At 49.4% G+C, this 25990-nt stretch overlaps 1 protein-coding gene across 5 annotated transcripts in view; it reads left to right on the top strand.

The window, feature by feature from the left end:
* The window catches only part of ZNF280D (zinc finger protein 280D), a 1333168-nt gene that overhangs the window by 425045 nt on the left and 882133 nt on the right, over nt 1-25990 (top strand). For all 5 annotated transcript variants that reach the window (XM_069624893.1, XM_069624892.1, XM_069624896.1 and 2 more), the window contains exons 6-7: nt 293-469; nt 718-827. In XM_069624893.1, the coding sequence (XP_069480994.1) occupies nt 293-469; nt 718-827 (287 nt within the window). The remainder of the gene's footprint in view (nt 1-292; nt 470-717; nt 828-25990) is intronic.

Genomic DNA, 25990 nt, shown 5'->3' with positions numbered 1-25990 from the left:
CATAATAGTTCTGAAAAACCTAAAATAAATGTTAGAAATGTGAGTTTTGTAATGTCTTAAACATTGATCTGTGCCCTACAACCCACTGCACAGAAGCACCGTTTTAAGATGTATTCAACTTGAATGTATTTTGGAGCAAGACATAGGAATGCTATTATGTAATCATTTGATTGTTGACTTTATCTAATGTTACAGGAAATAGTTTAGCACCACCCTAACTTAAGACTTAATACAGAGTTAAAATTTAGCATTTGTTAACATTAATTTTTGTTTCTTTACGCGTGTCTTTCAGCTAATGCAAGTATGAAGGAGAATCCATTTGTAAATAAGCGCCCTGCTACAAATGAAGTAAACCTTGTTCCCCCGAAAATGTCAAAACCCATTGAGGCAGTCATGGGAAGCAATTCCCCCACTACATTGCCTGCTATGAAACTAGGCACTCCCCAATCAACATTACCCTCCCCCAAAGGTAGGTTTTCCTCTAATGATATGCGTAAAAAATAAAAATGCATGAAAATATCTGATGTTGAATCGACATACGACTTAAACTAATTGTTTTCTCTCCCGGATTAGATTACTTGAGAATTACCATTAAGCATGTTAAAGCTCCTATCAGCATATAAATGGGACTTTTGAAATTGTCATATACAGCGTGGTTACGCCTGAGTTTTGTCAATATTTTGCCGAGCCTTCTAGAATGATATTTTTTTCTTTTAGGTTCAAGTGCTGTTACAAGCCATTTGAAAAATGGGACACCTTTCCCTAGAGCGTGTCCTAAATGTAATATCCACTTCAATCTTCTGGATCCTTTAAGGAACCATATGAAGGTAATTCTGTCATAGTTGCTAGTAAAATTGTAATTTTTATTTGGGATGGGGCTTTTATATGTATATCTTAGAATAAATGTGTTTTTGTCTGCGTGTAGGCCACATTTTTGTGATAATTTGTTTGGCTTTACAGGAGTTTTCCACCGACTGCTAACTACAAACCCTAAAGAGGTTGAATCTGGAGAAAGAATTTGTTTTTTCCACCTTGTAATAACCAGAGTTATAATTCGCATTAGTATCGGAAGGAAGACGTGTTCTTCCAGACCATAAGGGTCATGAGCAGGATTTCATGAATCGGGAAGCTTCACTGGAGAACAGAGCTCATTGCTGGACTAGATATCGGACAGCAAAACTAAATGTTTTGACCAAAATAGAAGTTTTGCTCATAGAGCAACTATAGCGGACTCCCAGCACTGAAGCGTGCAGTAAAAATCTGAAAGTCTGCAGGGGCGGGGCTTCTGGAGACGATAGTCATTGAATGGGTGCAGTATGACCCAGCCTACTGTGATTGGTGTTGGGACATATTTTCTATAATCTGGCCTTGTGGACAGATGTATAGAAGGCCAGCCTATATTTTGACAGGCACATCCTCTGGGAGCTGTAGCCAAACCAGTTCAAGGTAGCAGTGACAAGTGGTCTAGGCTAAATCTCAAGAGTTGGTGAGCTTTTAAGGGGTCCACAATGAGTACATGCAGAGTAGCAGTCAAAGATTACACTTGGACAATCTGGTTTAAAAATAGTTGTTTACGTATGGCCAAAACGCAGTGAGAAATAACTAACAGGAAATATCACACAATGCTAAAAATTAGATGCATATGAACAGTAACTGGTTTGGGGCAAAATGCAGGTAAAATCCCTCGAAAAAAAGGTACTGAATAGTATTTGTCTTAATGGTCCACAAAGAATAATCCCTAATTTTAGATGTGCAACCCCAAGTTGTCTGGCGCCTTGTGCCCAATACTTCAGAAGTTTCCATATAGTTTGTGAAGCTGGAAAAAATGAAGGTAGGGTCTCATAAACAGTTCCAAGTGTCGGGGGACAAGTTAAACTAGCTAACAAACATGTTCCCAACTTTCTGAGTACTTGTGTGAACAAGCTGCGGCAAACCCCAAGTATTAGAAAGTTTTGTAAAAGTTAGCAAACTTTTAAAGTGTGTTTAGGGGGCAGGTAAGTATCGCTATAACTCACCCTCTCTACTCTGGTTCTCAATGTCTGAGGTTGCTTTTCAGCCTCAGCCCATGATCCCCACGGGTTGCAGGTTCGAGCAGCTCTCCGGTCGGTGTCTGGTGCAAGGACTCTGGAAGAGTTTAGCAAAACTTGATGCAAGGCCCCTCTAAGGACAGAAATGGACGCAGGTAAGCAATTTTGGATGACGGCCAACGATGCACGGCGACCCAAAGGGGCGCACTTGTCGCAGTCAGCCTTTCCCCTCCTATCTCTTGCCCCCTTGATGCTCGGACCACCAAATGTCGCAGAGATAAGTCTCATAGCACAAGTTGAGGATCCTCCAAGTTCCAGGCCTCAACTCGGAATGGCGACGTCTGCAGTAAGGTAGCCCAAACTCAGAGCTGGTCGGTATCATGGCGGTCACGGGGCACTTCCGAAGGCTCTTCTTTGCAAGACTCCGAACTGATGTCAAGAATGGAGATTCCTCCACTCCAAGCATCGCAGCTCCTTCGCAGGACTGGAGCTCTTCTACAGGACAGGGCTCTACCAGGGCAGAAGCAGAAGTTTGTCGCCAAGCCCTCTTCCGATGGGAACACGGTCTCCTTGCAAGTCTTCGAGCTGGACAGGAATCCTGGCTCCTCCAGGATCACTCTAAAGTGGGTGCAGAGGTCCTCTTCTTATCCAAAAGCAAGGCAAGAGCAGCTACCCCCCCACTAGCCAATGACAGTGACAGATCTTAAAATGATTTTACAGTTCTGAAGAATTGTAGGAAGGCTGCATCAGACCTAGAGGACCACCTCAGTATTCAACCCTTGATGGAGCATTTTTGTCCGGTGAAATCATTTGAGGGTGTTGCCCCGTTGAGACGCATCGTCCAGTTGTAGGGATTTGTCCCTGGACATCTGAACTACCCTACACGCTTGTGGCAGAAATCCAACAGCACATGCCTCCTCAGCTGGCTCCAGTGGAACTCACCCGTAGGACAGCCTGCCAAAACATATACCTCACCCATCTATGCCTAGACAAGGAACACCATCCCTAGTGGAGGACCTGCCCCTGATGGACACGGCGGTGGAGGATACAGCGGTGGATAAGGATGAATGTTCTGACTTTATAACAGCAGAGGAATTCATAACCGCAGATGACACACCACTAAACTCAGACAACACCCCCAGGGTGTCCCCACCAGACGAAGTGGGTTCCTTCCACTCCATGTTGGCAAGGGCTTCCACCATGTTTAATTTGGTACTTGAGGAATGAGGAGGAGGAGGACGACTCTCCTCTCCTGCAGGACTGGTGGGATGAGGGCCTAGCCCTTATGAAGGTCCCGGACTCGGCTCCACCAAGACTGAATGAGCAGGAGAAGTACAGGCTTCCAGAATCTGCACCGAAGTGCCTATGATCCCAGCCGTCCAGACTGTGGTCTCAACTGCAGTAAGCAAGAGGTTGGCAAATCCATCCTCCGTCTGTTTCCCCCGGACCAAGAAGGAAAGAAGCTTGACGCTATATATATATATGTATATGTATATATGTGTGTATATTTCTGAGGCTTGTTGTGGAATCTGCTTAGATCACAGGCTGTGCATAGGCCGACATCTAGTGAAAGCTGTGGGGTATTACAGTTGTTTTCGAAATTCGAAAAGGGATGTTGACAGGGCGTGCCAGTAATACTATCCCTAGTGCGACTATACCCATGGTCCTTTACGCGTCAAGGTCCCACTGATTTGTTTTTTTCGGCCTTCATAGATGGACGCACAATAGTGGAGTTCCTCTTTCTGCATATCGCCATTCATTATAATAATTAGAGCTAAATCTCTCTTCCTATCCTTTGTTCACTGACTATCGAGATCATCCCAGACTACGGTGAAGGAAGACGATAGTTGAAGAAGATCCTTTCGACAAATCTGTTCGGCCCGGGAGTGCCACACCAGGCTTCAGCCCACACAGTAGGGTTAGGGGGGAGGTAATTGAAAATGTATTTGCCCCTTTTCCTATATTACATTCGCCTAGCTGCCATTACATATCATGGATAGGACCCTTTAAATTCTGCCCAAGTTGCAGGAAAGAAATCCTGTGGGCTGATGTGCAATCTCTGCCTCCCACAAGATCACGTCGCACAGAAGTGTCGAGCCTGTACACTCTTCAAACTAAAAACGTTGAAGAACCGTAAAACGAACTGCTGGGCCCACCACGCCATTCAGGCCAAAGCCACCCTAGATTTGGAAGGGACCTTGAGTGATGGTAGCAACGCCGTCATTTCGGACGGAGAAGGGGAGACGCTAGTTTCCAAAGCACAAGCCCCTGACCCTAACAGACAGGCCAGCGGTCCTGTTATGGGGACGTCCCGCCGCGGCACAGGCACTCAACTCCCACCCCCACTAAACCCACAACCTAGGGCCGAGACTTGACGCGGTTGCTGACTAAGGGTCTGCGCACGGTGTCTAGTGAAAGGTCCGCAAACTCACTGTCCTCTGGGCATTCCCGATCGCAATATGACAGGCACAGACTGTTGAAAGACAGCAGAGACATCCTGCATAAATCTGCACCTGAACGTCGGCTTAGGAGGCGACAGCCACTACATGATTGAAGTTTGACGGTCTGTCGAAGTCGGGTAAGGCCTCAGTGCAGGCGTCCCAAAAGGGCTTAGAAAGGAGAAAGTCTCGAAGCGCTCTTCCAAATGCTTGATAAAGATGGGTCACTCTCCCCATCCAAAGCCCAGCCTCACAAGGTTTCCCACACACAAGGGTTATCAAACTCAGGGGGTGGGGGTGGTGGGGAGATTCCTTACCAGAAAAGGATTCCACTGTAACCCCTGAGGCTTCCACACTAGGCCCTATGTCCATCCCGAGCTCAGCCCAATGGACATGTGAAGGCATAGACAGGGTCATGAGGAGGATGACCTTAATTGTCAATTATGAAAAAACCCTGAAGCATTCCAAAGCATCCAAAACATTCCTCCTACTACAGCTGCTTCTGGCTCTCAAGCCGTTGTAAATGCCCCTACTAGTCAACCCCATCTAAAACCTCGTCTGGATACCCTGGATATTTCACCACAGGTGATCCTCCCTACATAGATCTTTATGATAGGCTATTATGATGATGAGGCTGATGCTGTAGATACTTATACAGCTCAAGAGGGCACGGAAGAAAACTATGGTGACGACGAGGAAGAGATGTACACTATAGCCTCTCACGTCAACCAAGATACCCCTGTGGCGGATTTGCCTATTGACAACCAGCCCCTTCTGAATGACATGCTCATGAAGGCGGCATAACACTTCCAGATCAGTACACAATAGACTCAACAGGACAAGGATTTTGTTGAGTATATCCCTGGGGGATTAAAAATCTGTAATAAACTGAGTAATAATCCTACAATCTGTCTAGAGAAGGATCTAGCCTTCTCTGGAAAGACCAAATCGGACGCATGCTGTTAACCCACGCATAGGGAAGCTCTTCTGGCCATCTCTCACGGACCCCCTCTATCGGGGGACAGCTTAAACCTGACTCGCTCGTGGTCATAACCACAAGAAATAGAGTGGGTACTCCACTAGCTTCCTCTTGGGCGCCACCTGACAAGGAAAGCAAACGTCTATACACCATGGGCAGGAAATTAGCCTCTTCTACAACTTTTCAAGCTAGAATAGCTAACAATACAACTCTTAGCTAGCTATAATTGTCTGAGGCCAACCGCCAACAGCACATCACTGCTCTCTTGCACTTTTCCTGCCTCCTCCCACTAACTCAACCTCCCCTCCCCTTTCAGAGCTGCCAGAGCGCCAGGGGACCACTCCGGTGGTGATAGTGCGCGGTACAAATGTCCTTTAACATTAATATAAATGGGACGAAGTGTCCGCACTACTATCGTCTGCCCTGTAACCCTTAAAGACTCAATTAGCAAAGGTAGCAGCAGAGGGCAGAGCCGTATCGAGCTGCATAATCAATTTAGACGCTGCTGACAATGTGGGTAGAATAATTGCGGAAGGTACTATTATAAAGCGCCATGCTTGGCTTCGCCAATCTGGCTTTAAGAAAGAGACACCAGCAACACTGCTGAATATGCCTATCGAGCCCAAAGTCCTCTTTGGAAAGGCAGCTGAGAACGCTCAAGTCTGCAAAGGACGAATATGATACTCTGAAGTCCTTGGGACAGCTTACAGAGAAACCCCCAGGCCGAGGAAATGGTAATTTTCGTCGCTTCAGAGGACGAAATTCCCAAAGGGGTTCAGGGTATGGTCAAAACTAAGGGTCATCCTGGGGTAACAATCGGGTCCAATCCGCTCAGGGTTACCCAAGAGGACGGCGCTGATCTCGCTGCCGGGGGATTTCCTCTACCTCCTACAGGTGGAGCAACACCTCCAAAACAGTGACATTCCGCTTCAGGTGCCCTCCCATGCCTGTCCAGTCGGAGGGCCCTTTTCAAACTTCACCCAAGCATGGGAGGGGCGATCACCTCAGACAAATGGGTGATATCCACCGTGGCAGGCGGGTACTGTGTGGAACTAATCCAGCGACCCCGGAACCATCCCCCGCGCCATAAGAAAAACTCAGAGGAAGAATAATGCATCCTTCTCGAGGAAATCGCGACGCTGCTTCAAAAGGGCGCCATAGAAGTCGTCCCGGCCAATTCAACCTATTCCTTTTGCCAAAGAAAGATCTAACAATGAGCCCATTATTAGACCTGCGCCCTGCAAACAAATATGTTGAGCCACAAAAATTCTGCATGACTACGCTACAAGAAGTAATCCCTCTGCTAAAACCGGGGACTACATGGCAACTCTGGATATGAAAGATGCTTATTTTCATATTTAAATGTTCACAGCGCACAGAATATTTTTGCGATTCAAGATGGCAAACCAGCACTTCCCGGCATAGCCTCTGCCCAAGGGTATTCACCAAGGTACTGGCGGTGGTGGCAGTGCACCTGCGCAGGGTGACAATCCCAGTGTACCTTTACCTGGACGACTGGCTGATTACAGAGGAGACCTCCCAAATTCGCAGGACAAATATTCAAAGAATGATAAATCGACTCTTTCAATTAGGCTTTGCAATAAACGAGAAAAAAACCAAGCCTAGTGCCAAGCACAACCAAACACTTCCTAGGAGCTGTAATAGACCCAAGGGAGGCCTTGGTCTTCCCCTCAGAGGAAACAGTCCAAAATATGTTACTGCAAATACCACATTATCAGGCTGGTTGCCAGATAAGCGTATGCAAAGCTATGTGATTGGTAGGCATGATGGCATCTTGCATTTACCTAGTGCCACACGCACGTCTGTGCATGCGCCCCAAGCAGAAGTGGTTGGCGAAACCGCAGTCTCAGGCAATCGGTCAGTGGGACAATCTAGTGGTTGTTTCGCCAACACTAGTACAAAACCTTCGCTGGTAGCCAAGGGAATATCTGTTAAGGGGCAAACCCTTCCATTATCCAGGGGTACAGGCGATAGTGACGACTGATGCCTTGCTTGCCTGGTGGGGGAGGGGGACTCATCAACTTCATCACACAGCTCAGGGGCTGTGGAATCCTGCCATGGCACAGATCCACATCAACCTGTTAGAACTGCTGGCAGTATTCAAAGCCCTGCAGGCATTAGAGATACACTTAACAGGTCTGTTGGTACAAGCCCTCATCGACCGCACAACAGCAATGCTCTACATAAACAAGCAGGCGGGGCTCTCATTCTCCAAATCTGTCCAGGCTAGCACAGCAGATTTGGAAATGGCCACTCAAACGGAAGATATTCCTATCCTCAACACATTCAAGGGGAACTCAATACGTTAGCAGACTCTCTTAGCAGATATCCCCTACCAGAGTAACACGAATGGCAACTAAACACGGAGGACGTAGATAGCCTCTTCTCTCAATGGGGTTACCACACACTAGACTTGTTCCCTACAAGCGAAAACATGCAATGCCTAGACTTTGCGTCCAGGTTCCCACAACCAGACTCCAAGGGGACCCCCCTTTGGATGAACTGCTCAGGGAGGTTTGCTTACGCTATTCCTCCCACTCCTCTCATGACCAAGGTGGCGAACAAGATTCACAGGGAACAAGTGACGCTTAGCCTAGTTGCTCCCATGTGGGCGAGACAGCCATGGTATCCACATCTGGGCAAACTGGCGATGTGTGATCCCATCAAACTCCCGTGCAAGACATACCTACTCACTTAGCACGGGGGAACAGTGCACCCTCAACCTCAGTCTATGAACTTGGAAGCGTGGCTCCTGACGTCAGAGTTTGGACATCTGAATCTGCTACATAGTTGTATGGATATCCTAAAGAAAGCAAGGAAACATAACACTAGGCACTGTTATTTCGACAAGTGAAGGAGATGTGTAGTTTGGTGCCAGTCTAAACAAATGAGCTCTATAGAATGTACTTCATCACACATTCTAAATTACATGCTACACTTGCTAGATTTGTGGCTAGTCTTCAACTCGATAAAAGTCCACATGGCGGCTTTATCGACTTATAACACTTCCCACAATTAAGTATTGTGGTGGAAGGTACCAGTCATTAAAGCATTCATGGAGGGAGTAAAGCGACTCCACCCTCCCATTTCTAATCCACCGCCGAGATGGGATCTCAATGTAGTACTCACTAAGCTCATGGGGGGACCTTTTCAAGCCGATGCATAAGACCAGTCTTGAGTACCTGACCTACAAGACTGCCTTCTTAGTGGCTATTACTTTCATATGAAGAGTTGGTGAATTACAAGCATTGTCAGTGCAGGATCCTTTTTTTATCATACACAGGGATAAACTAGTTTTATGCACTCATCCTAGGTTTTCCCCTAAGTTAATCTCTAAATTCCACGTAAACCAGTCCATTGAACTGCTGGCCGCCTTCCAGAATAAACTCCATATACTAGATGTAAGGAGGGTGGTGCTTTACTATATTTCTGATGCTTGTATCTGCTTGGATTCACATGCGACCCACCCTTCCTCCCCTTGGAGAGGACGCACATGGATGCTTTGTCTTGTCTGATACATATCTGTTTGGATACACCTGTACTCGTGTACACTTCATGCTACCTCATGTCAGAAACAAAACAATCTGAGGGACCTCGAAACGTGAAGGACCATGGGTCCAGTGGACGTCACACTAGGGATAGTAATACTGGCACACCCTGGTGACGTCCCTTTTCGAATTTCGAAAACAACTGTAATACTCTGCAGCTTCCACTAGATGTCTGCCTATACACAGCATGTGGATCTTAGCAGATGCAAGCATCAGAAATAAGATTACGGTGATTGATATATATATATATATATATATCAATCAATCTGATGTTTGTTAATCTGCTTAGAATCGCATGCTGTGCATAGTCTGACATCCAGTGGTCACTGCAGAGTATTGGCTTTTGTTTTCGTAGTCGAAAAGGGGACGTTGGCAAGGCGTGTCTTTAGCACTATCCCTATAGTGACGTGCATTGTACCCACAATCCCTCACGCGTCGAGGTCCCTCAGATTGTTTTTTTCCGCCCAGATATTGGTCGCCTTAACGCGGAGCTCCTCGAGAGAAATTGCAAAAACTTTTACTCAACCCTTTGGACGTTATCTATTATTAAATACAGTAGATCCCTCCTTCGACATCGAAGCTGCAAAGCTATTTCACCGCCGAGTAAGAACTTTGACGGCGGTGACTTAGACGGAGGAGATCCTTCGGCGCTGCCGAACACGTGGCCTGGCCTCGCCGGCCTTATGCAGTAGGGAGAGTGGGGTCGTGGGACATTTCTTCTATTTCTAAGAATGCCGTTCTCCCCCCTCCCCCCACCTTTCCTTCGGGGTCATTATCACGCGTATCTATATCCTCGGCTATGGAGAGGACTCTGTTTAGATTTTGCCCACGCTGTAAGGGCAAATTTACATGGCAAGACGAGCGCAAGCGGTGTAACCGTTGCTTACCCCTCGACCACAACGAGGAAGGCCTGTAAACTACTTCGCCCAAAAACTTTAAAGGACTGCAGGGTCAAGAGGTGGCCAGCCTACGCTATGTCTAGAGCTGATTCCTCACCCGCTGCCGAGTGTGACGAGGATAGTGATAACCCGACCTCCGTTTCGGAAGTCGTAGACCTCTCTATGGCGCGTACCTGCTTCTTGACGCCTGTCCCCGGCCCAGAAAAGTTCGGCTCACGCCCTACTTATGGGGATGAACACCCTGGCGACACTGTCGAACACAGAAGGCATAAACATAAACACACAACCCACGGCACTTCTTCGTCGAAGACGAAGAAAGCCATAGTGTCAACGGAGACGCCGGACCCACCAGCGTCCTGCACCGACCGTAAGGGTCGCAAGCTCTCCCCGCCACCGCAGCCGCGACTAGCGACTGGGCTACCTGCAGACAAGGGCGCTACAACCAAAACACCATGCGACGCGCCTCGTAAGAGTGCTATTGTTGCCGAAAAAGACTCGGCACCACCCAGCACGACGCCAGACGAATGCTCGACGGAGAAACTAATGGTCGAGAGCTTGGCGCATATAGTTTCCATGGACGGCCAGAAACGGACGGCGAGTGATACGCTGAAAACCGCTCACAAGGCCAGGGAAACGCTGAGAATGCTGGAAGGGAGGCAGGGACAGCTCCCACCGTCGAAAGAAGGCTAGAGCTCTCAGAAGGCGAAGGGACTTTATCCTCTACATTATGGGACAGACCAAGACGGCTACAGGAAGAACAGCCTCCTTTTTCACCTCTAAACCGTTCTGGGTTACCACATTGGACTCCTGAACATAAACTCCCAAGAGGCCAAGGGAGGTACTTCATGAGGACCCCAGGGCTAAATATCCTAGACTATTTAACCCCCTTCAGGAGGAATCTCATACTTATGATCTCATTGAAGAAGTCCCTCACTTCCAAGAGGACGAGGAATTCTTGGATGGTGAAGACCAACAGAACCTCGAATAAAAAGGTTTTGAGGGAAACCTTGACATAGGTGGGGTGGGGGGAGGCTTCGAGGAAGACCCAGATGAAGGTGGCTCACAGCCTTGGCAGTCACCAACAGAGTCTACAGACCATGAGATCCTAAACTTTCCCTCTCCTCAGACCACACCAGTCAGGAATCCGTCACCAATAGATGACCAACCCACTTTCAACGCGCTACTACGGAAGGCAGCAGCGCACTTTGAGATTGAAACTGGTGAAATTACTCCCGATACTGATTTTGTAGAAAAAAATCATTAAAGAAAACCTCCCACTAGTCAAACCATTCCCTTCCTCATCTCAGTTAAGAGGCAAATCACTCCATCACGGTCTACAAATGCACTGGTCAGAGGGGTCAATCCCAGAATTGAAAAACTGTTTACTCCCTTTCCTTCAGACCCATTATACATTAGGGGTGACTCAATTCCAGACTCCTTAGTGGTAACTAGCACAAGGAAAATAGCAGGGGTTCCGCTGTCAACCACCGAAGCACCCCCAGACAAAGAAGGGAAGAAACTGTACGCCCTGGGTAAAAGAATTACAGCCTCGGCAGCTTTTTCAACCAGAATTGCCAATAATAACACCCTACTGGCAAGTTATGCTGATGCCCAATTGGGAAAATTACGGCAGGACCTCGAGGAAGTCCCTGAGCCCTTAAGAACTCGCTTATTAACCACAGTAAGAGAAGGAACTCTGGTTAACCAGAGCATCATTAGAAACACTCTTGATGCTGCAGAAACGACTGGCCGTTCTTTAGTCCAGGGAATACTTATGAAGTGTCATGTCTGGCTCCGCAATTCCGGTTTTAAGCCAGAGACCCAGGCGTCACTCATTAATAAATTAATAGAGGATTCTAACCTCTTTGGGAAAGCAGTGGACGACGTACTGGAGACTGCCAAGGATTTCGACACCCTAAAGACTTTAGACCAAATCTCAAGGCCTCCCAATGAGCGAGGATTCGGCAACAAACGCTTTTTTCGAGGCCAACGCCAACAACAGCAGTACACTGCAGGCAACTGGTCCTCTACTCAGGGAACCAGTGGCCAATACACGCAAAGAGGACAACGCAGTGGCAAGGGTAGAGGTCGTGCCTCAATCCCAGAGGATCCCCGGCTACCAACACCAAATGACCCGAAGGTTTGAGTCCCCTCCCACGCATCGCCGGTCGGGGGCCGGTTAACATCTTTCCTACCAGCATAGGAGGGAATAACATCAGACTGCTGGGTATTGTCAACCATAGCCCACGGTTACTGCATAGAATTCAGTCGCTCCCCCAAGTACAGACCCCCAAGGGGACGATGCTTATCAGAGCACCTCGCCATCCTTCTTCAAGAAGTGGAACTGGTGCTACTAAAAGGAGCAATAGAGGTCGTGCCTCTATCACAGGTAGCGGAAGGTATTTATTCAGTGTATTTCCTTGTACCCAAAAAGGATTTAACCATGCGCCATGTACTAGATCTGCGCCCAGCGAACAAATTTGTCAAACCTCAATTTCGCATGGTGACCCTACAGGAAGTAATCCCCCTACTTTCACAGGGAGATTACATGACAACACTGGACATGAATGATGCATACTTTCATATTTTAATGTTGCCAGTGCACAGAAAATACCTCAGGGTCATGATAGAGGGCAAACACTACCAGTTCAGAGTGCTACCCTTCGGCATAGCGTCAGCGCCGAGGCTATTCAGAAAAGCAGTGGCAGGGGCCCACCTGCGCAGGTTATACCCTTACCTCAACGATTGGCTAAAAACAGGAGATTCTTACGAGACATGCTTCTCAAATACCCAAAAGACTGCAGACCTTTTTGTTCCAACTGGGCTTCTCCATCACAAGAAGTCCAGCCTTTACCCCAGCCAGATCAAACAATTCCTAGGGGCTCTAATTTGAACAAAGGACGGCCCTTCCCCTCCAACGAGAGGCTCCAAAATATGCTGTTTCAGATCCCTCGAAAGGTGACGGTACGCAAAGAAATGCGTTTGCTAGGAAGGATGGCGTCATGTAAATATTTGGTACCTCACGCGCGTCTGCGCATGCGCCCAATGCAAGAGTTGCTGAACAGCCAGTGGTGTCGGGCCAGCACACAATGGGACGATCTAGTGGTGGTCTTGCAGGCCTTGGTTCTCTCGCTACGGTGGTGGTCGAAGGAAAACCTTGCAATAGGGAAAGCATTTGCCACCCCTGCAGTGGAGGCCACTCTAACCACAGACGCATCCCTCACAGGATGGGGGGGGCCTCACCTATCCCATTTGACTGCACACGGAGTTTGGACTCCGAGTGTAGCGTCGAAACACATAAACTTGCTGGAACTGCTAGCAGTCTTCAGGGCACTGAAGGCTTTCCAGGCACACCTGCAAGGGAAGATGGTGATGGTCCTCACTGACAGCACCACAGCCATGTACTACCTGAACAAGCAAGGGGGCACTCCCTCTCCAGGACTGTCCAAGCTGTCCCAGAAGATCTGGAAGTGGGCTCTCAAACACATGTTCCTGTTGTCACATGTACCAGGGGAACTCAATCTGCTAGCAGACAAACTCAGCAGACACTTCCCTCTGCCCGCAGAGTATGAATGGCAGTTACAAGAAGACATCGTCTTCGACGTTTTCACACAATGGGGATTCCCAGAAATAGATTTGTTCGCAACTCTGGAGAACTCCCAATGCCAAGATTACGCTTCCAGGTACCCCCAGAACCAGTCTAAGGGAACGGTCTCTGGATAACATGGTCAGGGAAATTTGTTTACGCTCTCCGTCCCCTTCGCCCCACCCAACCCCCCTCGACTCCCCTTCTCAACAAGATAGTGCGCAAGATGCACCAGGAACCAGTCACCATGATACTAGTTGCCCCTATGTGGGCCCGGCAGCCATGGTTCGCTCACTTGATGGAGATGTCTCTATCTCCTCCAGTGAAACTTCCCTGCCCGTACATCATGCTGTCACAGGACAAGGGCAGAACGCTACACCCATGCCCACAGACCCTGAACTTAGCAGCCTGGCTCCTGAGGTCATAGAATTTGGACATTTAAAACTACCTGAAAGATGCATGGACATTCGTAGGGAGGCTAGGAAACCTAACACTCATTACTGCTATTCTAGCAAATGGAAGAGATTCGTCATCTGGTGTAGAAATAAGAGCATCAACCCTGTTGACTGCTCTCCCACACATATTGTTCTTTACCTGACTCACTTATTAAACTCAGGATTGGTCTTTAATTCTATTAAAGTAAATCTAGCTGCACTTTCCGCATACACCACTTCTCAACTCAGTGTCATGGTGGAAAGTCCCAGTTATTAAAGCCTTCATGGAGGGAGTAAAGAGGATACACCCTCTTGTAGCCAACCCAGCTCCCGGATGGGACCTAAACATGTACCTGCCAGGCTTATGGGCTCACCCTTTGAACCCATGCACAAGGCATCCCTTAAGGACCTCACTCTTAAGACTGCTTTCTTAATAGCTATCGCCTCCATTAGGAGAGTGAGTGAACTTCAGGCGCTCTCTATACTACACCCCTTTGTAACAGTTCACAAAGATAAGGTGGTTCTACGCACACATCCTAGGTTTGCACCAAAATGTATTTCAAAATTCCATGTCAACCAGTCTATAGAACTACCAACGTTATTTCAAAACCCTTCAAATTTAGGAGAAAGGAGCCTGCATACACTAGATGTGCGCAGAGCCGTCATGTTTTATATGGAAAGAACTAGACCTCTGAGAAAGACTAATCAGTTCTTTGTCTCAGTGGCAGCAGGAAGAGAAGGAGACGCAGTTTCAAAATCCACTATATCTAGATGGATTGTCCAATGCATCACTCTGTTACACTCTTGCTAAGAGAGAACTACCCTTCAAGCCGAGAGCACATTCTACTCGTGGCACTGGGGCTTCCATAGCATTCATTGCAAATGCCCCTCTCGAGTCCATTTGCAAAGCGTCAACCTGGAGTTCTGTACACACCTTTACAAAACACTACTGTCTAGATGCCCACTCTAGATCTGATTCCCAGGTGGGCCAAGCAGTATTAAGAAATCTTTTTTTCTACTGTTCCTTCTCACAACCCACCTCCAACTCTGGGTACTGCTCCCTAGTTTATGCACACCATGTGATTCTAAGCAGATTAACAAACCTCAGAAGACAATGCATTGCTTACCGTAAAAGCATTTCTGATGGTTGTAACTGCTTAGTTTCACATGCGACCATGGAAGGAACATGGACATCCTTTATCTCTTTTCTGTACTCACTCACGTCTAATAGGCTCCCTCAGGGCAGAAAAAATAAAAACAGAGGGACCTCGACGCGTGAGGTATTGTGGATACAATGCACGTGACTATAGGGATAATGTTACCGACACGCCTTGTTGACGTCCCCTTTTCGACTACGAAAACAAAATGCAATACTCCGCAGTGACCATTGGATGTCGGACTATGCACAGCATGTGAATCTAAGCAGATACAACCATCAGAAATGCTTTTACGGTAAATAATGCATTGCCATACGGCTGCATTCACAGTTAAAGCTGCAAACGCCCTGGCAATACTGGCACGCTGCAATAGCTATGTTATAAGCTGGGCCCAATCCTGGACTTTCTCCCCAACTACAAAAAGATGAAGGCCCTAGCTTGATTTCAACAAGGTGAGGTAGCGTCCGATCATGCTATCACAGTGGCCCTTTATCTGGCAGGCTCAGTCTTTCAGCAAAAGGGTAATGGAGTGGCTCGGAGAAGATGATGATGGCGGCTCAAGGCCACAAACCTCAGGCAGAATGTGCAGTCGAAGGTCGTCCATATGCACTTCAGGGAGAACCTGTTCGGCAAGGCTGTGGACAATACATTTCATGTAATAAAGACAGACGCAGAAACGGCTAGGTCCCTGGGGGCCCTCCAACAATGGCGATCATCACCCTTTCGTTCTTCCAGAGTGAAGTTCACACCATCCAAAGGTTACCCAACTTCATTCTACTGCCAGTCCTCCCGCTCTTCGTCACAAGAGTCATATAGAGGCCGGTCGTAGGCTTTTGACTGGGTGCGCAATGTTGGCGTCGTCCACAAGCAAAGGTGCAAACGCCCAAGCAAGCCTGACCAGACAAAGAGCCCGGATCCCCACTTTCGCACCCCAGTGGGGGTCGGAGGGGGCTCTTAAAACAATTCGTCAAGGAGTGGGAAAACATCACCACTGACAAATGGGTGCCAGACATAGTGCGCCAAGCGCACACCCTGGAATTCAAACACAACTGTCTACACGTTCCTCCAGTGGCAAAGAGGGAGCTGCACATGGAATAACTGCTGCAGGAAGTGCAGGCAATGTTAAAGAAAGTAGCACAATAGAACCTGTTCCCTCTCACTGCCGAAGCACTGTAGTATAATCCAGATACTTTCTAGTCCGAAAGAATTCATGAGGATGGTGCCCAATCGTCGATCTGCGAGTCTCTTGAAGTTCTGGATGGCCACATTACAACAGGTACTGGACCAGCTGGTAAAAGGGTACTTAGACCTGTAGGATGCCTATTTTCACATTCCATACACCCAAAGAATCTACCCTCTGTGGTCTTGGGGCGTCATTATCAATTTAAGGTGCTTTCCTTTTGGCTAAAATCAGCACCGAGAGTGTACACACGTCCTGCATTCCCTTGATTCTGTTCTGCCGGCTCCAGATGAGGCCGCTACACGAATTCCTGGATGCCAGGTGGCTCCAGGACACTGGCAAGTGGACAGACCGGATTGCTCTCTACAAGGAATTCAGACAATCCACACCTCACCCAAGGGGCTCTGTTTCAAGCCCGCTGTTTCAAGCGATGGCCACCACGGACACTTCCATGGAAGGTTGGGGTGTGGGGGGGAGGCACATCGGCCAGTTTCACGCCAGGGGGGTGGCGTCCGGAGGAGAAGACCCTGCACATCAACATCCTCGAGCTACGACTGTGTTCTGGGCTCTAAAATCCTTCCTAGCGCCTCTGCAGGGGTAAGTGGTGAGGATTTTCGCAGACAATAAGACCAGTGTTCTACATCTGGAAGCAGAGCTCATACCTTTCCACCTCGCTGGCATCAAGAAAACGATCAGACTGGCTCAACAGGGAGCTGCGATCCTGCCACAAATGGGAACCACAGCAAGCTCAGACATCACGCCTTTTCACCATGTGGGTCCATACCCCAGATTGTTTGCAACAGCCGTTAGGGAGAATTCTCAGAAATGTGCTTATTCCCTTCTACCTTGGAGACCCCCAGCTCTTTTTGCTTCACTGTAGGACTTTAATTTCTAACTGGACAAAGTGAGAGCTTTTTCCCACTCTCTCGTATTTTTCTGTGATTTCGACTGTGTTTCTTTTGACTCTGGAGTCTTGACAAACTCCATAGGCATCATCTTTACATTGTGACACACAGCACCTTCAGTGGAGTGGCACAGAGAAGTCGCTTAGATTTCCCAAAGGTTTAAATACCTTCTCTTGGTGAAACTAGTGTTTCCAAGAGCAGTGAAGTGAAATTGACTACTTACATTTTGTAACTTTCTAGACCCAGCACACATCTTGCAATGGGGTGCTGGAGGGGTTATTTAGTATCCCATTTGTCTAGTTTCTCATGTAACATTTTTATGTTGCCTTTTCTGCAATTAATGGCTGGTGGCAGTGGTTTACTTTTTCCTACCATTGTGTGTGTCTACCACTTGCTGTGTTCGCAGCTGCAGTAAATCACCCATGGGTGCCCATTTTGTCAAAATGGCCCCAGTCGTTTTTTTTTAACCATTTCTTGTTGGAAAGGTCCTTCTGCAGAGTTACTCTGCACACCAAACCAGGTTTGGTTACTTTGTTCTGTCTTTTGCTGGATTCACTAGTGAAGCCCGCCTCTGGCTCCAGCGTGTCTGGCAGGAAGTGAGGGAGGTGCCAGAAACTCAGTGCTTAAACCCCTTCGTTACAGGAATGCAGCCTGTTAGGCAACATTGTGTGCAGTACCCTTTGGGAGACTACAGCAAGCTCAACTTCCTGGCAATAGGAAACCAACCTTTGGTAGAAGTCTGTACTACACCGTTTGGCAGTGTGGCTGAGCAGTCAGGCTTGTCACAAGAGGGGTCAATGTGAGCAGTGGGGATTTTACAGTTTCACAATGACAATTGTTCAAATAAACTTACACTCAAGGTATCTTGATTATTAAATTATTAATTTAACAGTAAGTTATATAAGCCCTCTTCAGAAGGGAGCAAAGCAGGTAACACTTCTAAATACACTTCTAAATACACTTCAAAACCCATTATGATACCCTTTGGGGATGGCAAACAGACACTTCCTACACCCTCGGGTGACTTAAATAGCTTGACCACTGTGGGCATTGATTTATCACTGGTACATTTAGAGCAGTACTGAGTTTGGTGCATATGTTGGATAGAGGAATAAAACAAAGGATAACAAAAATAATTCAAACTGGCAAGTACTTTTTGAACCCTTTAATGCAAAGTAAATTAACTCTTTCGTGGAGGAAAAGTAAGGCACAAAGTCAGAGGTAAGAATAGTCTCTCAGGAGCCAGCACAGTCAATGTTAGTTGCACAAAATCTAGGGGAGCTGAAGATCTTCTTTGCAGGTAAGTAATGTTTTTAGAAAGGTTTGTAGGAATAAAATCACTTTAAGGGCCACACGCTGGGAGGCTTGTGAAGGGCAAAGCTGTAAGCAACGCTGCAAGGTTAACCAGACGAGTCTCAACTGAGAACAAGTGAGGCTACACCACAAGAGGTAAGTCCTCTTAACTTTAAAGCACCTTTGGTTAGAAGAAATGGTTCCAGCTGGCTTCTGTTCCTGTACAGCTCTGCAGATCCTGTTGTTCCTCGGCCTCAGTCGTGGGGATAAGGAGGACTTTAGGGACTCCTGCACTGTAATGGGAAGGTCGGTGGCAGCAATGGGCAAACTCATATACTTAAAAGAAGAAATGGCAAAGAAGAATAAAAAACCAAAACACTTTTTGGAAACAAAGCAGAGCACTCTTTGAAAACAAAACAAATGCTGCAAATCAAAATCAGAATTTAATTTTTTTTTTTAACAACTTTATTTCGGTTACAGCGTTATCTATGCATTACATGTGTCCACAAGACACTCCTCACAGCTAATATGCACGCCACTTGCTTTGTACCCACTCCCATCGGTCCCATCCGCCCCGCCTTTAGTTTGTGGTGCTTTGATGGGTAGGAGACCCATCAGGGATTTGAGGGCCCAGAAAGTTTGTTACCAGGCGGGATTGAAATGTTAGGGCTGGAAAACAGGAGTGGTAGTCCAGTATTGGAGCCCAGCAGTCGGTGAAGCGGTGGAGGGGTCCTTCCTTCGCCGCTGTGACCTTCTTCGCTACTAGTACCTCCCAGACTTTTATCCACCAGAGGGCCAGCAGCGGGCCCTCTCGGGTCTTCCATTTCCTTGCCACCGTGATTTTGGCTGCTAACAGTAGATATGTGAGTAGCTTGGCTGTTCGGCCGACTCTGAGATAGCAGTCCGGGCTCGGCACTCCAAGCAGGATGACCTCGGGGTCCATCTGGAGTCTGTGCTGAGTGATGACCTCCGCGATCTGCAGGACCCCCCTCCAGAAGGTTTGTACTGTCGGGCATTCCCACCACATGTGGAAAAAGGATCCTCGTTCACCACATCGTATCCAGCAGCTTGGATCAATGTCAGTGTTACAGTGATGCAGGCGGACCGGCGAGTAGTACCAGTGGTGCAGGAGCTTCAGGGCGCATTCCTTATTTGTAACGCACCTGGATGTCGAGCTGATCCTGGACCATATCTCCACCCACGTCTGATCTTGTATGGGATGTCCCAAGTCCCGTTCCCATCCGGACATGTATGGCGGTCTGACTTCTAGCATGTCCTCCTGGAGGAGACCGTATAGTTTGGTGACCTGACCTCGGCCTGTGCTTTCGTCTGTAGCCTGCTCGAGAGGATGGAGGTCCCGGGTAGCTCCCCGGCGGACCAGTGGCTGCGAGATCCAGTGTCGAAGTTGGAGGTATGTGAACCGCTCTCCTTCTGTCAGGTGAAAGCGGACCTTGCATTCCTCAAAGCTAAGTGGGTCGTTGGCTTCATATAGTTGGGAGAGGGTTTGAAGGCCTCCTTCGGTCCATCGATGGAAGCGGGCTGCTTCCATTCCTGGTTTAAAGTCAGGGTTTCAGATGAACAGGGAGAGTGGGCCCAGGGCCCTGGGTATCTTCATTCTGCGATGGGCCCATGCCTCAAGAGTCGCTTTGGTGGCTGCTAGCATCTTCGGTCCCTGGCTTCGGCGTGGGCAATAGCTATGTAGCAGGGAATGTAGATGTGGCTGACATCTGGAATGCTCTATGCGGGACCATTTTGGGGGGGGGGGCCTCCAGACTCATCCAGGCCGTTGCGTTTGCCAACTGGGCCGCCAAGAAGTAGTTCATCAGATTGGGGAGACCAAAGCTGCCCCATTTTGCGGCCCCTGTCATGACTCTCATAGGTATCCTGGCCCTGCGACCCCTCCACACAAACTTTGCTAGTTTTCTTTGTAGCTGTTCCAAGGCCGCTTTGGGGCGTGGGGGGAGTACCGGAAGAGCGGAGCACAGGTACACCAGCCTGGGGCGAAGATTCATTTTGCACGTTGTGACCCGTCCTAATAGCGAGATCTCTTGATTGTCCCTTCTTCGAGGTCTTCTTCCAGTTCCTTGAACAACGGGGGAAATTGAAGTTGTACAGTTGTTTCGGATCTGCTGTGAGGCGGACTCCCAGGTAAGCTGTTGAGGAGGAGCTCCATGTTAGCAGGCAGAGTGCCGGAGGTCCGCCACGAGGCGCGCACTCAGGTTGACGTTTAGTGCCTCTGATTTGGAGTAATTTACCTGGAATCCAACCACCTCTTTGAAACGTCTCTAGCTCAGTAAGGGTTGCGGGCAAGGAGGATTGGCAGTTGGTAATGGAGATCAGCACATCGGCATATACGGAGATCTTCAATTGTTTGCCGTTTATTTCTACACCAGTGATGTTCTTGTTAGCTCGTGTGCGTTGGGCGAACGGCTCCATGACCATGGCAAAGATTAGTGGGGATAGCGGAGAGCCTATCTCGTCCTGCACGAAAGCTGGATGGGAGGGGAATTCCTCTGATTTAGGCAGATTGATGTTCTCTGGGTTTGTAGTTTGCTAGCACCATTTTCTGGAATATTGGGCCAATCTGAAATGGTTCCATGGTGAGGCGCATGAAGTTCCAGTCCACCCTGTCGAATGCTTTGGTGGCATCCAAAGTCAAGACCGACATACCCTGACGTTCTTGGGTCGCAATTTCGATGAGATTAATTGCTCAGCGAATGTTGTCCGTGGTGCTTTTTCCTCTAATGAACCCCGCCTGGTCCTGGTCTATGATATTTGGGAGAATTTGCGCCAACCTGTTGGCCAAAACCTTTGAGTATATGTTGGCGTCCACGTTGAGCAAGGCTATCGGTCTGTACGATGAGCAGTCTTTTGGGTCCTTGCTGAGTTTCAATAGCAGGATTGTGGTGGATTCTTGCAAAGAGGGTGTGATAGAGCCCGATTCCCGAAAGGAGTTAAATAGCTCTGTCATTGGGCGCAGCAGCATGGGGCGAAAAAGTTTATAGAACTTTGGTGGAAGCCGTCTGGGCCAGAGGCCCTGGGTTTCAGGTTTTTGATTACTTCCTCCACCTCCTCTGGTGTGATCGGGGCTTCCAGGGCTGCTCTGTTTGCTTCTGAAATATGTGGGAGCCGAGCGTCTGCTATTTATTGCTCCTAGAGGGATTGAGGACGTGGGGCCGCAGTCAGGATGTTAGTTAGATGGGCAGCCGCCACCTGCAATTTCGCCCGTCTCCATATACGGTTCTCCCCTTCGGGTCCCTTAGCGCAGTGATATGGTTCCGTCGGTGGGTTTTGGCGAGTTTGTTCACCAGGTATTTGTTAGCTTTATTGCCGTGTGCGTAGTAGCTTTGTTTTGTCTGGATCAGGGTCTGGGCAGTGTCCTCGGCGTAATGGGCCTCCAGCTTTGTGCAAGCTAGTCTGACCAACTTGGAGGCCTTGTGGGACCACCTCTTTTCTAGGGCTTTAGCTGCCTCCCTCTTGTCCCTCTCCAGTTGGTTTTTGAGCATGGTCGGCCTCCTCGTATAAGCAGCCGCCTGCGCTATTAGTTCCCCTCTAATTATGGCTTTCATGGGTTCCCATCTTGTAGCTGTAGAGGTGAGGTCGGGGGGGGTTTTCTTTGAAGTAATTGCTGATCGCCTTGGCTATGGTGTCACGTGCCCCCATATCGTGTAGTATTGGTTCATATAGGGACCATTTACGTTGTTCTGGGAGTTCCGGGTCGAAGATCCTTGCAGTGAGGAGGATTGGGGCGTGGTCCGAGTGTGCCCTTGCGCATATTTGTACATCGTCTGTATACTGCAGGAGCTGAGGGCTGGCCAAAATGAGTTCAATTCGGGATGAAGAGCAGTGGAAGTGGGAAAAGAAAGAGTAGTCTACAGTGTCCGGGTGGAGAACCCTCCAGGTGTCCACCACGTCCAGTGTCTTGAACAGGTGGCAGAGGCCCAAAGCCAACTTGAAGTCCTTGCTGGATGGGGTGCCCGACCTGTCCAGTGAGGGGTTGGGAACCCCATTGAAGTCCCCGCTTCGGACCACCAGACCTTCGAGGAAGGGGAGGACGGTGGTTTCCAGGGTAGCATAGAAAGCATCCTGGCCGTCGTCCGGTGCATAGATCGCAAGCTGCCCGTAGAGGTCCCCCTTGACCGCCACGAACCTGCCGTCTGGGCTGCTGGGCTGCGCAGGGTCTCCTTCTCTTTAAAGGGGACACCCCTCGCTAGCAAAACTGCAGTGCCGGCTTTTTAGTTTGGGCCAGCGGCTAGGAATTGTATGGGAAATGCTTGCGAATGTAGCCTGGTGAAGTCCTCTGTTACGAGGTGGGTCTCCTGAAGGAAACCCACCGAAGTCCGAAGGTCCTGCAGGCGACGGTGGATGGATATACGCTTTGTGGGAGAGTTCAGACCTCTGATGTTCAGCGAGGGGAAGCAGAGTTTGGTGTGCGCTAGGGTTGAGGTCGGCGGGGTGTCACTAGGGTTCAGGTGAGTGGTGGGTGATCCAGCACTCAAAGAGGAGTCTCAGGGGACTGCTGGCAGAGTGATTCAGCTGCAACCGAGTTTGAACTATAACCAATTTAGGGCCAACCGGGCCTTGGTAACTGTGGGGGCAGTGGGTGAACCCAGCCCAACCAGAAGAACAGAGACAACAAAGAATAACCAGACTGGCCCTGGTGGACCTTGGGCCGAAGTGACTGTCCATCCACTCTGCAAGGGCATTGCGTGGGACGCCCGGCAGCCTAGTGTGCAGGTTCCGGCCCGGAGAACTGAGGCTTAGTTACTGTTTGTGTGCTGCGGGAGTTTTCCCTCCCCCTGGAACTTTCATCCAGCGGCTGTGCTGGGGCTTTGGTGTTGAGCTGCGGTGTTTGTCTTTCTGAGAGGTGGTTGTGTCCTCCTCGGGTGTCGAGGGCTTGCATCCCATAATGCTGCCAGCTTCCTCCAGGGCATGGATTACCCTCGTTTGGCCCTCAAAAGTGAACTGCAGCGAGGCCGGGTAAAGCCAGCGGTATTTGATTTTTCCGTTCCTGCAGAAAGGCTGTTGGAGGTCAGAGGGCTCTCCGCCATTGGACCTTAGGGGCGGATAGGTCCTGGAACAACTGTAAGGTAGCTCCTTGGTACGTCAGGTCACCCGGCGAACAGCTTGCTGTCATAATCTCCTGTTTCGTCGAGAAGAAGTGAACTCTGGTGATCACTTCAGGGTTGGCCGCTGATGGGGGGGAATTCCTGCGGCTTCGCAGTCTGAGTGCGATCGAGTAGCAAGAGTGACCTGTCGCAATCCGGGAGAGCAGTCTGGAAGAGGTTTCTGATGTAGGCAGGGAGAGCTTGGTCTGGGACTGAGGTAGGGACCACTTTGATACGGATGGTGTTTCTGCGGGCCCTGTTTTCCAAGTCCTCCTGTTTGCGTTGCGTGCTTTCTGCGTTATCCTCTAGGGATTGGATCTTCCGTTGCAGCTCTGCAATCTGGGTTAAATGCTCCAGGACCTGATCTTCTGTGTCCCCGATCCTATGTTCCACCTCCTCGACACGTGTGTCCAGGGCGTCTATCTTGGACGTGACTTCTGTCATGCAGTTGCGAAATTCCCTTTTGATGTCGGCGAGGAGGCCTTGAATGTCGTCTTTTTGTAGTCCTTGGGTCCTCGTGGGTGAAGAAGGCTGGGTCGGTGGAGGGTCCAGGGGTTGGCGTTTCCCCCTCAAGTGGAGCAGGTTGGCTATGTCTGCTGTCCTCGGGCCCTTCTGCCTAGACATTCTGGTGCCTGGGTTGCTGTCCGCTCGTGTGAGGGGAGGAAAGTTTCAGATTCCAGTTGTGGGCCCCTTTTTTCTGGATGGCTGTCTGGGACATTCTGGGGTGTCTCTGGGGGAGCCCGTCCAGATAGGCCTGTTTGAACTGCTTGATCCCTGTCCTTCTGGCCTTTCTATCAATGCGACCGGGATGTGTGTGTATGTCTGGGGGGAGGGGCGCCCAAGATGATCCGCTGGACCCGCGGGGAGTAGCTGTGGAGGGCGTTGAATGGGTCGGTGGAGGTTGGGGGGCGGGGGCAGCCCAGGGCCTCTAGGCCGTTGTTCGGCAGCCCAGGGTTTCAGCTACATGGGACTGCCCCAGACCTGAAGATGCAGTGCTGTGGTACTGCTGGGCTTGTGGCGGTAGGAGTGTGGGCCACCAGATCCTCTGCCCCCCACAAGGCTCGCGAGGCTCATGCTGGTGGTGCGGGGAGGGTGGCGGGATCGCCCACAGTCTGCCGCGGAGAGTTGCCGAGTCCTCAGGTGGGTCGCTGGCAGGGCTCCAGAGTTCCTGGGGGCGTGTGCTGTCTCTCCTGCCCGCGTTACTCTCCGGCACGGTGGAGCGGGATGGAGAGTGTGCCGGGACCGCTTCTTTCCTTCTTACCTGTTGGCCTGCAGTGCCCCGCGGGCCCCCAGGGCGGAGTGGAAGGCAGGCACCCCCCGTCTCCCTGGATCAGTCGCTTCGTGGGCCCACAGCTCGCTTGAGGTGTGCCGCCAGGGCCCCTCCTCATCCCCCCCGCCCCAGGCTCACGCGGGGGGGCAGCCAAGGGAGACTGTCGTCGGGGGGCCCTCTCCGGCAGCCGGTGGCAGGGCGCAGGTCAGGGGTTGAATGTCGCCGGGGCTGGCGAGGTTTATCGCGCCAAGAGTGCGTCGCAGGAATCAGTTCCTCACTCCCAGCTCGGCACTGTTAGGCGTTCGCCATCTTGGTTCTGGGGACTCGGCCCCGGCGGAGTTCTCAGAGTATGGCTTTTCGGTGGGAAAACCACTCCGATTTTGTTCGCCGTCTGGCTGGCTGAATCAGAGGATATTCCGTTGCATGCTGGGATGAATTCGAGCCGGGATTACAGCTTTATAACGGGCATTTAAGGGATAAATCCCTGGCGTCCCACAGAGCTTTTAATGAGGTGTCCGCGTTGCCGGCGCCTCAAGCCACGCCCCCCAATTTAAATTAAAAACTGTCAAAAACTTAATAAAAATACATCAAATAATCTTCACAGCTTACTGAACCAGGATAGATCCTCTCCCCCCAAGACGCAAAGCCTTAAAAAAGGCAACGACTTCAGCAGTCAGTAAGGTTTTATTTCCTGAGGATAATCTATCCGAAAGGGTCAGAATTCAACCACCTTAACTTTGGAATCTCACCACTCTCAAGGCCCAGGTACCTGGATTGCGATAGAAGATGATCAAGCGACTGCCTTTCTTTATCGTTGCATTTATCGCAAATGGCAGTGCAATATTCCTTGTTTCTAATAGAGAGGATTTCCGAGGTTGGACACAGATTTAGTCTGAATCTTAGAAATTCTGTTCTGACAGCTGGATCAGGCGATTTGTTTAGGTAAGGGGGCAATAATGACCTTGGTTTGTTAGTACGTGTATGTGATGATATCTTAGCCAACCTCATTTTGTCAATGGTTCGTATCCAATCCATTTCCTTCATATGCACTTTGACTTTCTCAGGATTTCGATAAGAAGGTCCTTTGAGCAGTCAGTTGGCCAAAATGTTGGTGTCGATTTTGTCGAAGTCGATTTTGACACTGG

Source organism: Ambystoma mexicanum, chromosome 11 (genome assembly GCF_040938575.1).
Source record: "Ambystoma mexicanum isolate Mex_15411 chromosome 11, UKY_AmexF1_1, whole genome shotgun sequence".
NCBI classification, from domain to species: Eukaryota; Metazoa; Chordata; class Amphibia; order Caudata; family Ambystomatidae; genus Ambystoma; species Ambystoma mexicanum.
The sequence above is the reverse complement of the archived record's forward strand: the minus strand, read 5'-3'. Positions and strand labels throughout refer to the sequence as shown.